Source organism: Trachypithecus francoisi, unplaced genomic scaffold (assembly GCF_009764315.1).
Source record: "Trachypithecus francoisi isolate TF-2019V2 unplaced genomic scaffold, Tfra_2.0 Lachesis_group3, whole genome shotgun sequence".
NCBI classification, from domain to species: Eukaryota; Metazoa; Chordata; class Mammalia; order Primates; family Cercopithecidae; genus Trachypithecus; species Trachypithecus francoisi.
Genome location: NW_022681468.1, coordinates 140208152 through 140219333, shown reverse-complemented (window position 1 = coordinate 140219333; position 11182 = coordinate 140208152). Strand labels below are relative to the sequence as shown.

At 39.3% G+C, this 11182-nt stretch overlaps 1 protein-coding gene across 4 annotated transcripts in view; it reads right to left on the bottom strand.

Annotated features, from left to right (window-relative positions):
* Nucleotides 1–2171: 2171 nt before the first annotated feature.
* Nucleotides 2172–11182, bottom strand: part of ATP8B4 (ATPase phospholipid transporting 8B4 (putative)) — a 270644-nt gene continuing 261633 nt past the window's right edge. For 3 of the 4 annotated variants that reach the window (XM_033190153.1, XM_033190150.1, XM_033190151.1), the window contains 3 exons: nucleotides 9499–9637; nucleotides 5385–5515; nucleotides 3372–3653 (listed from right to left, as the gene is read on the bottom strand). In XM_033190153.1, coding sequence (XP_033046044.1) covers nucleotides 3372–3653; nucleotides 5385–5515; nucleotides 9499–9637 — 552 coding nt within the window. Of the gene's footprint in view, nucleotides 3654–5384; nucleotides 5516–9498; nucleotides 9638–11182 lie in introns of all 4 variants that reach the window. The other variant, XM_033190152.1, reaches the window with a different exon arrangement.

Below are 11182 nucleotides of genomic sequence, written 5' to 3'. Positions count from 1 at the left end.
TGATCCTCTTCTTAGCTGGACATGAGTGTCTTACCTTCACATCTGGATACTTTTGTTACTCAAAATGATGAGAGAGGAAAGGAGGGTGTGGAGATATCTTCATGAATCATTAGCAAGAAACTGAGCATTCAAATGACCCAGGTAAAATGTCACCATAGGGTTTAGCAGCTCTGTGGTGAGCTGAGAGAAAAGCCAGAGATAGTAGTGCATCAGGGGCTAGTCTAGAGAAATACAAACAAGTACAAGAGCCTGAAGAGCCAGGCCCTGCCCTCAAGAGAACATCCAATTCAGTTTCTTCTCTCCCCCCGCACCCCCAACAAGAAAGGCAATTGCAAATACACAACAGACACAACAGACATCACTGACAAGAGCAGCTCACAGATTGGGCAAATGAGAAAAGGTCTTTAAGACCATCCTGTCCCAATTTCTCTGTCAATGGACGAGGACACCAAGGCCTGGAGAAGTCAGGTGGCATGCTCCAGCTCACAAAGCAGCACCATCACTGTGACAAGAAGCCAGGGCTCCTGGTGCCCATTCTGATAAGCTTTGCTTGTTCTCACACAAGATGTGAAGGAAATCTTACCATTCAAGAGTCAAATATAATCCACTTTTTCTCTTTGGGGGATTGCATTTTATTTTTCAGAGAGTCAGATTATCTCAAAAAAAAAAAAAAAACCATATAACTGGAAAACTCTTTTCTCCCTCCCACCATTCTTTCCTCCCTCCCACCATTCTTTCCTCCATTACTTTTCCTCTCTCTTGCTTTATTTTTTTCTTCCTCCCTCTCTCTCTTTCTTTCCTTCATAGGTATATGCATCTGGAGGCAGAGGAGAGAGCCAAAGATAGCAGAGCTAAGTCAGGGAAACTCGATTTGCAATTGCCTATAACAGCTCAAAACTTGGACTGAGATTTTAAAAACACAAGATTATCAACTTAAATCTTGAATCTAGAAAAAAATAGTTTTTCTTTCCAAATAATTTGATAACATTTATGTAAAATTAAAATTTTATTATTCCCCAGTGCCCCCACCATCACTACCCACCTCTCATCACTTTTCATCTTCAGGTTCAAAATAATCCCTGGCCCTTGTAATTGAATGATCTCGCAATGGGTGTGTGAGTTTACTTGAATCTCATGGGGCCAAAGTAAGCGGATAATATGTTTCTCTCACAATCATCCACACTATTTGTTTATAAACAGCCTTATTTAATTTAAACTGGATTTGCAAAATTGGACCATTTCTAATCTTCCCTATCCCTTAAATGTAGGTCCAATTGTTTCATTTGATTGTTGACTCTGATTCTAAGAATGAGTACATTTCCCTCAGCATGTAAAGGAGAGAAAAAAAATCCGTGGACTAATGTAACAAAAATCTCCCCAATGAATTTCCCATAAAGAAGAGCTAAAACATCAAGTACCAATAGTGCCAAAACATTTACTGAAAGTTTTCAAATCTTGCAAAAATATTACAAAAAGCGAGCAAACGTGGTGAAACTAATGACAAATTAGACATTGAAAACTAACATCTGGTTAAGTGTAGGCAGGCATGTAAGGGAAAGAGAACATCCATAGTTGTTATGGTACACGACTGCATTTGACTCTTTTACACATACTATGTCATTTGATCCCATTTAGGAAAAATTATCCCAGACTTAGAAATTTAGATTTTAAAAAACTGTGGCCTATACATATCACATTAGCTCATTATCCATCAAGCTCACTCAAGTGTCACCTAACTCTCTTGGGAAATGTTACTTTGTCTGACCAAGAATTTAATAGGGACCAGATTAAGGACTCTATAGAATTAGAAGTTGACTTGCAGAAAACCATTAAGACATGATGCTTTATTTTTGCTTTCTGGTAGAGAAATGTACCTCCACGGTTATAATTTTATTTCCCTGTAGGACACTAACCAGTTTTATATCTTACTGGCAATTTCATTTTATCAAAGCCTTCCCCACTGACTACTTAAATTCCAGTTTTTTCATATTCTCTTCCAATTGCTCTGCTATACTGATGTCAAGTTAACTGGAACTTAACTCATCTGTTTATGAAATAATTATGTTTTTAATAATTTCAGAATGTGTGCTTTGACAATCATCAAACAACCACATGAGGTAGGTAGTATGTCCTCATTTGACAGAGGAAGAAACTGAGTCTCAGAGAAGGCACATTATCGTCCAGGTTTATAGAGATAAGAAGTGACAGAACTGAGGTTCTGACACAAATATGCCCAAATTACTTGACAGGAAAGACACTGATGATTCACATGGGGACTGAACATTTGAGCTGCAACATCTCCAAAAAAATCAATCTTACCCACATATGTTCACTACACGTTTGAATTATAAACATGACAGCTGAGCATCAAAAGCAAGTAACTTTAAACGATCTAAACCTGACTTTTAAAATAGTAATTAAAACAATTATTTATTAACTTGTTTGGCTTCAATTCTGAAGCTTTAAAAATTGGAAATGTTGAAAATATTTGCCCATAGACTATATGGAATATTATCATTAAAGTGTGAAATTCCAATGCTTTGCTGATTCCATTAATGGTCTGGATGATGCTCAGCAAATTACTACTGAAGTTGTTAGAAAAGCCATTGAAAAGTATTTAGAATACTTAGTGGCAAGCCTCTCTGACATTTCATAAGCATGTCCTTACATGACACAGACTGAGAGCTTTTTGAATAAATCTGATTAAATTACCAGCTTATCCTGCTGCAAAGATGTTCACTCTCCTTTGTCTCTAGACTGGAAGAAAAATGAGAAATATAAACACACTTTTGTATTCTTCAGGCATGAAAGCCATTTGTTTTCCTGGCTGAACAGACAGGTAGATATCAAGACTAAAGAGTGACATGAAACTCAGTCTGAAAGCACCATAGTACACACTTTAAATTTTAAAAGTATACCTTGGGAGAGGATGATCTTACATATACGTGTTTATCTGTCAGTAGGCATGCTTTTCAGCTTGGATATATACCTTTAAAATGCACTCTTTTATCCGCCTGAGGATCCATTCAATGTATATACAGCTTTACAAGTTTTTCTCCATAAGTAAGATTCTAAAGTTCGGGTCAATTGGTATCTAGGTTGATTAAAAAAAAAAAAAAAAAAAAATCTGTACTTGTAACAGTGAGTATTTTGTACACCAAATCACAAACTAGACAGTGACCCTCTGGCCTGGTTTTCCATAGCGCACACTCCTGTTTAATGGGCACTGGCAGCTGTCTGCCGCAGATTTCAGCTAAGTTAGGCAATCTGCCTGCCCCACCTCTTGCCTCAAATCTCAAACTCTAGAGCCAGCAGAATTTCAGCTCCACCTGAAGTGAAAAGATAACTATGTGGTTTAAATTCATATTGACTCACAGTTTCACTGTTTTATCCTGGCTAAAGCTGCTCACTGTCTCTGTGGTTTTCTTACATAAATTTTCAATCCAGCTAGTGCTATTATAATGTGTCTTTTCCAGCCCTGATGTTGGGGGTGGATTTTTAGTTCGCATATTTTTTCCAGATGTGATAAGTTCTCCATAGCCCTCTTGGTGAGCAAAAGCATATCCAGACCTTCTTGAGCTTGACCTGCGGGTCCGAGGCCTTCGGCTACTTGGAGGCCTTGCCTTCTTTTGAGCCTTCTGCCACCGGCAAATCTGGAGACAAACAAGACCCAAAGTGAGCTGAGGCATCCAAATGATAGACTCCAGGCAGTGGCCCACTTTGTAAAGTGAAAGCCTCTTTTTAAGTAAAAACAACATTGCAAAAGGAAGTTTTAAATCTAAAAACTAAAAAACTTTCCACCCAAAAGATGACACTGGGGGCACTCATGCATTTTTATTTCTATTGAGAAACTATTAAGTAATTAAGAAATATCAGACAAATTTCATTACTGTCTCTCATATATCTTCAATGTACACAAGCATACTTTTGCATAGAAAGATTTTCTAATATGCACCGCCCAAAGTCAGCATAATAATTTATAATTTCATTCTCCCAAAACAGCCTTTTTCCTCTCTTTCAGGGATTCTCTGAATCTAACAGTCGTCAGTAACTGGACTAGAAGAAAACTGAGAAAATGAGTCAGAAATACTCAATTCTTGCAGGAGGTCAATGTATCATGAGACTTCCAGGGTTTCGATTTATTTTAGGTTTGCATGGCCTTTCTAAATGTTCCACATTTTCTGAGTAGGTTTCCTACAACTCTTTCATTTCCCTGTAAAGCTAAGGAGGAAAAGACCTGAGGTTTGTTGTAAGCGACCTTGTTCTCCGGTTTGGCAAATCACTTGGATTCTGACTTTGTGTCAGGAGAAAGCCATCAAGCAGAACATCACCATCGAACTTATAGGACAAATGAGCACAGCCTTCCTTCCTTAACTCATCCACCATTTTCTGGGTTTATGTCAGAATGAGCTTGGAGAACAAAAGTTCACAATCGAACTTACAGGACCAACGAGCACAGCCTTCCTTCCTTAACTCATCCACCATTTTCTGGGTTTATGTCAGAATAAACGTGGAGAACCGAAGAGAGGACAGATATGACAAGGGACTCTGAATTCTTCCAGAAGGAATCTTTTTAGACTTTGGTCCCAAAATGTCAGAGACATGATGATGAAAAAAAGGTCTATCTCTATCTACCTCGGTCTCTCTCAGCATCACTGGCCTGGTCCCACTCACCACAACAGCATGTTCCCCCTTCTCATGACATGGCTACGAATGTTTGTCTCCCTTTCTTTCTCCTTTTCACATTTTATCTGAGTCCCGACCTAAGTTGACATTGTCCTACTTACTTGTCTTCCCATGAAATTCTGAAATATGTTCTGTTAATTCTCCAGTTAAGGAATTTCTATAACCTGTTCTTCCTACTTTCCCTCCAAGTTTACTAATCTACCCAGCATGCTGCTCTTACCCTTCTTAATCTGTTCAGAAGGTAACATCTCACCCATGTTTCTGAATCTGCTACTGGATTTCTACAAAAATGTTAAGCCCCTTTGACTCATACCATGCTTGCCTCTTTTACTGTGCTTGTGCTTGCTCTCAAACCAGTATCTTTTTCTATAGCTTGCCTTTCCCTTGGAAAAATTGTCCAAAATGAGGCCTGTGAGCTTCTTTTTAAAAGTCAGCTTTTTAGAATACCCAGTTTAACTTGTAATTTATGACAGGGCCCCATCCACATTTAGTATAGATGCCTCTCTTCATTGGCACTAAGGACTAGTACATTCAAGATGTGGAAAGTCCCATCTATTCTGATGTGATATAATATACCAGTAGGTGTTTGCTTGTGATAATTTCATTAGCCCATCTCTGAGCTTCCAATAAGGCAGAAAAGGACACCATTTCAAGAGCCAAAAACCAGCCTTCAAGTATTCATCAGCACTGTGACATACCTGATCACTCAGGGTTGGGTATAAATTCACCTTCAAAAATCTGAATACCACCACTGGCAAAACCGAAGCCACTGTTGTTAAGAGAATTACAAGCCATATACACTTCTGGGTCAGGGAATGTCGTGCATTACCTATTATTAAAGAAAACATGCACTGTGGTTACAAGTAGGACTGAATTATTAATTAACAGGTTCTTTGTTCCTACAAGATCTTTTTTTTCTTTTCCTTTTTTTTTTTTTTTCTTTTGAGATGGAGTCTCTCTCTGTCGCCCAGGCTGGAGTGCAGTGATGTGATCTCGGCTCACTGCAAGCTCCACCTCCTGGGTTCACGCCATTCTCCTGCCTCAGCCTCCTGGCTAGCTGGGACTACAGGTACCCACCACCAAGCCCAGCTAATTTGTTTTGTATTTTATGTTAGCCAGGATGGTCTTGATCTCCTGACCTCATGATCCGCCCGCCTCAGCCTCCCAAAGTGCTAGGACTACAGGTGTGAACCACTGCGCCCGGCCAAGATCTTTTTTGAAATGGTGAGATTTGGATCACCTAATGTCACCATGATGATAAGAAGGCAGAAGTGCTAAGATCACCCTCAGGAATTGCTTAGTGGCCTGATCACTTAGAGATTACCAGCCTGAGCCAACATTCTCTCACCCAGGCTCAGTCTAATATCACTCACAGAGCACCATTCTCTCTTCCAGCATCAAGATCTTGTGGTGACAAAGCAGCCATTATTTTTAAAAGGCACATTTACCCCATACCCTTGTGGACTCTCGAATTAAAAGTGTCATATCAAAACTACACAAAAAAATCTTCCAGATGCAGGTACAGTCTCAAATAATGATCGCATTGATTGGCTTGTCATAAAAAGGGGAGTTTTTCTACTGCAGGACCAACCTTTTAAATTCCAGGCAATAGCCTGAGAAAACTCGCCTCAGAGGGACTTGTCATTTCTTTATTGTTCACTTGGTTATGAGGTCCTCAGAGTTCCAAGATCAGGAAGGCTCCTGGGTTTGTGAAAAGAGCATTCCCTCACCAGGAGACTGTTGATGCAGCCATCCAACACGCTAGGGCAACAGGACAGTGAAACTCATTTCCAAGCCTGAAGTCAGTTTCCTTACTCTTTCCTCACACCTCACATACCCCAATGTGGGCTTAAACAAGGCAATAAGGGTCAGTAAGGCAGGCAGACAAGCTCCATGGGGAGATGACAACGCTGCTTATATCACCAAAATAAACTTCTGTCCCTGTTCATTTTCTAGAGATTTGTCATCATACCCCCAATTATCCAGGTCCCCTATCCCAGTATCCAAATGTTACCACCATTCAAATGGGCTTTGGGTATGTGGGCTTGGCTACTGAATGGTATGTCTGCTTTTTCTGGCTTTAGAGAGAGGAATCTGCCTGCCCAAGAGCAGCTGATTCCAGTTGCCTTCAGCCATGGGCAGAAACAAACTTGACTCAATAAATTAAATGTCTCTTTGAGGTCCTTGAAGCTTGGTACCCTCAGGCATGACTGGGAAAACAAGCTTCACTTTGAAACCACACTCCCGTTTGCTGCTAGCTACTAAGGAAAAAAAAATTTTTCCTGAAACCCCAATGTTGATCTAACTTTTAAAAAATTTCACTGGAGCTCAGTAATTAATTACTGAAATGGCATGTGCTTAGCTGGAAAGAGTGGTCCCTGCACAAATTACTTTCTCCAGTTGAGGCATTCTCATCTCATTATGCATCACAATGCTCTCTTAGGACGGAAATCTTCTAGTCAATACACTGAACTTTTCGATTTGGCAAACCATCTTAAAAAAATAAAATAAAAATAGTTTTAGTGTCCTTGTTTCCCAATATGCTTATTCTTACTCATGACCAACATGTCTCTACATAGTTGGAATCTTTTGGTAAACAAAGTATTACCAGTACGTATTAAGTAAGAGTGGTGCAACTTAAAGATTTCCATTTACATGTAGGAAAAGGCAAAAGGTGAAGAACAGTTTTAAGTGTATGCATGAATTTAAATTGAATTACAATTTCAGGTGCCTTTGCATCAGTGTGGATTTATAACCTTACTAACCTTATAATCCTATTTCAGTCCTTGTGGTCTTATTTTGCTTTCTACATAAATTAGTCCAAGAATTTACTTCCTCAATTAGTGGATACAAATCTCACTCTTGCCTGATTAAGTTCAAGAATGTTGGTCACTGCGCATCTCTCTTTTCCAGTTTGTTTAGATGAACTTGGTTAGCAGTTTATTTCACACACACTAGAGATTTCAAAACCTCTGAGAAGTATATTAATATCCCTCTTTTATAAAGCTCAGTGGCCTTTGCTAGGAGTCCTTTTGAAATGTGGAGTGCAATGATAGTATACCCTATACATAGATTAGAGGTATACTCTTTGTAGAATAATAGAATTTTTTAAGGGATGTTAGAGGGTCCTTTGCTACTCATTTGATGTTCAAATTCCTCTGTAATGTTACCACCAGTAATCAAGCCACATTTGCATGAATAATAATAATCACCATCATCACGGTTAACATTTATTTTAAAAGTACTATGTACCAGGATACATGCTAACTGCTTTATATGTATTATTTCATTTAATCCTCATACATTTTCCATGAAAATAGGCTTATTAATATCCTCAGTTTATAAGTGAAGACATTAATGCATAGTATAATGTTGTGAGCTGTATGTTTAGTCTTTTTCTCTGTTTTCTGGCATAGATTTAAAACTCCTTGAAATCCTCAAAGTAATATGTGTCTTTTTGTTTGTTAAGGAGTTGACTGATGGCTGGAAGTCCCTAGGTAGCTTCAGGATTGGGGCTGGTCATCAGAAAGACTAAGGTAGGATTAGAGGGTTGGGACTTTCAGCCCCAGCCTCTAAGCTCCTGTTAGAGAAGAGGGACTGAAGGTTAAGTTGATCACCAATGGCCAATGACTTTGTCAATCATGCCTATATAAAAAATGTCTCCATTACAGCCTTAAAGAACAGGATTCAAACAGTTCCTAGATAGTTGAACATGCAGAAGTTCCTGAAGGGCAGCATGCCTAGAAAGGGCATGGAAGGTCCACGCCCCTTCCCCCATACATTGCTCTACGCATCTCTTTATCTGTATCCTTTATAATATCCTTTATAATAAACCAGTAAATGTAAGTGTCTCCGTGTCTCCCTGAGTTCTTTGAGCCACTCTAGAAATTAATCAGACTCAGGGAGGGGGTTCAGGGGAACCACGATTTATAGCCAGCTGGTCAAAAGTAGAGGTAAAACATCCTGTGGCTTGCTACTAGCATTGGAAGTGCAGGGGCAGTCATGCAGAACTTAGCCCTCAACTTGTAGGATCTGACACTACCTCCAAGTAGATATTGTTGGAATTGAATTGAAGAATATCCAGCTGTGGTTCTCTGCAGAAACACCTCATTGGTTGTTGGTGGGACGAAATCCCCACTTCTTGGTGACCAGAGGTCACAGAAGTCTTCTGTGTTGCTTGCTGAGTGAGAGTATAGGAGAAACTGAATTTGTTTATTCCTATATATTCTCATGTGGAAAGAAGAAACTTGCCCAAAGTCACACAGCTTGTTAAGTGGTGGAGCTGGCGCTTGAACCCTGACTGTCTTAACTACAAAGCCTACTCCTCATGCCACTTATGGATTACTGTCCAGGAATTTTTAGAAGGCTCTAAATTATACTTTGTTTCATTCTTATCTAAATGCAAATAAGCTTTATGGGTGAATTTTGGCAGATGTTGGTGATAACGTGGCAAAAAAGGAGAGTCTAGTATTTCTTTTTCTTCTCTCTACCATATATGAGCATTTGACAGGTCTTCAGGTAGCCCTAATGTATGTGCTATGCCTCTCATTGGCAAGGAGACCGCCTACTACATGTAAGCTGTTGAGAACGTGTAAGCTACTGTGAGTGATTCTTCTGCATCCAGTAGAGGCAGCAGAAACTGAGCTTTTAGAGCCACTTTTAAACTCAGAAGCCTTCAGATGCCTGGCTCAATCGATTTCTGGACAAAGGATCACTAATCATCCCCAAGTCTACCTAACACAAAAAATAAATTATAAGACAAGTAAACAGCAGCATGACACTAGGTTCCACTAGTCAACATGACTCACTTACCAACAAATGGAAACTGGTTTGGGAAGATGCCAAAGATGCCATTACTGTGCATTGTAAATAAAATGGAGAAATAAATGGCAATGCTCCCCCAGATGAAGACATGATTAATGAAAGTCCAGTAACTGGTATCCAAGGCTATCTGTAAATAAAATCAAATGCAAAGGGGAGGTCTTTGAGGATTAAAAGAGCATCATTTATCTAGTGATGTTTCCCCAGAATGGCCCTGTGGCAGGAAAGTTGCACCTGTCTAGTTGCCAAGTCAACCATGGGCATCCCCACTTTCTGAACACACACAGGGGACTGATCTGACTTCATATTTCTGGTAGAAAATTGACTTTATGACTTCTATACGCAAGCCATTATATCTGCCAAGGTCAAGTCAGAATCAGGAGGTAAGATGTTAAACACGTTAAACTTCTTTTAAGTGAGAAATATGAAAGCACAGTGGCTTATAATTTTTAAGTTACTTTCCAAATGCCTTTCAAAACTTTTCTATTGGAAAAAAATTCTTTCTGTAATGGGCAAGTGCAACATGTTATACTCGGTAAGTAAATGTTCACAATACCATTTTTACACATGCATGATCTTTTTTACACCAATATCCCAACTCATTTTGATGATCCTTTCTCTTCAATTACTCAACTTATAACAAAGAAAATTCTTCAGCCTTATTTTGGCATAAAATTCAGAAACTGGGATTCACGATGGCCTGGGAACATGGTCATGAGCTCTTCTTCCTTCTAGTAACTTATTGCGGCAGCTCAGCTGGAAGAGTGGTCTGCTATTGGAGAATCAAGGACGCCACTGGTAAATATGAACACCTGAGTTCTTCAGAGAATTAAAAAAGTATGTTCTGGTATCATTATTTGCATCTCATAGGGCCCAAGTGATCCAGGTCCAAGTGAAGGTTTGCATTTCTAGTAGTTTGTTGCAAGACCAAAGATTTCTCATCTGTCTGAGGCGGCCCGATTTGCTTAGTAAATGGATCCCTCTCAACATGCTGAGAGATACTTTCTCTTCCCACTTGTAATTTACTGTCCCTTAAAATGTGTTCCCATTAAAATGATGCTGGCAGCCTTTGACGTGAACTACAGGGTTTATAAAAGTACAGCCTTTCCTCTCCTCAGGAGGTCTGAAAACAGCCCTGCCTCCCTATGCCTCAGCAAAGACATGCCTGCTTTCCAGTTCATTCGGCTGCCAAGACATTTCACCAAAATCTCCAACTTTACCTTCCACCACCGGTTAGTTTAACATTCTCAAGAGACAACGATAGCCTGACCTGTGTGGGTAAGAGTAGGCGAAGAAAAATTACAACCCATTTAAAAGGATTCAGCTGAAAAAGCAAGAATAGGTGGCTCCTATTGAAGCAGAACTAATAGAAGAGACAGACAAGCACGGTAACAACAACAAAATATAGTAAGACCCCTTAAGATGGAATTAGGTCACAGAAAAAAATCTGAAAGAAAAACACACTATTTCTGAATTTAAAAATTCAACAGCAAAACTAAAGAATAGTCAATGAATAGAACTAAATTAACATTCTGGACAAAACAATACAAATAATATCTCACAATAGAGAACAAAAACTTGGAGACATGGAAACCATTTGCAAAAAGATATGAGACATGAAGAGCAGATTCACAGATCTCAGATCTATGACCCCAATATACAAATAGTGGCATTT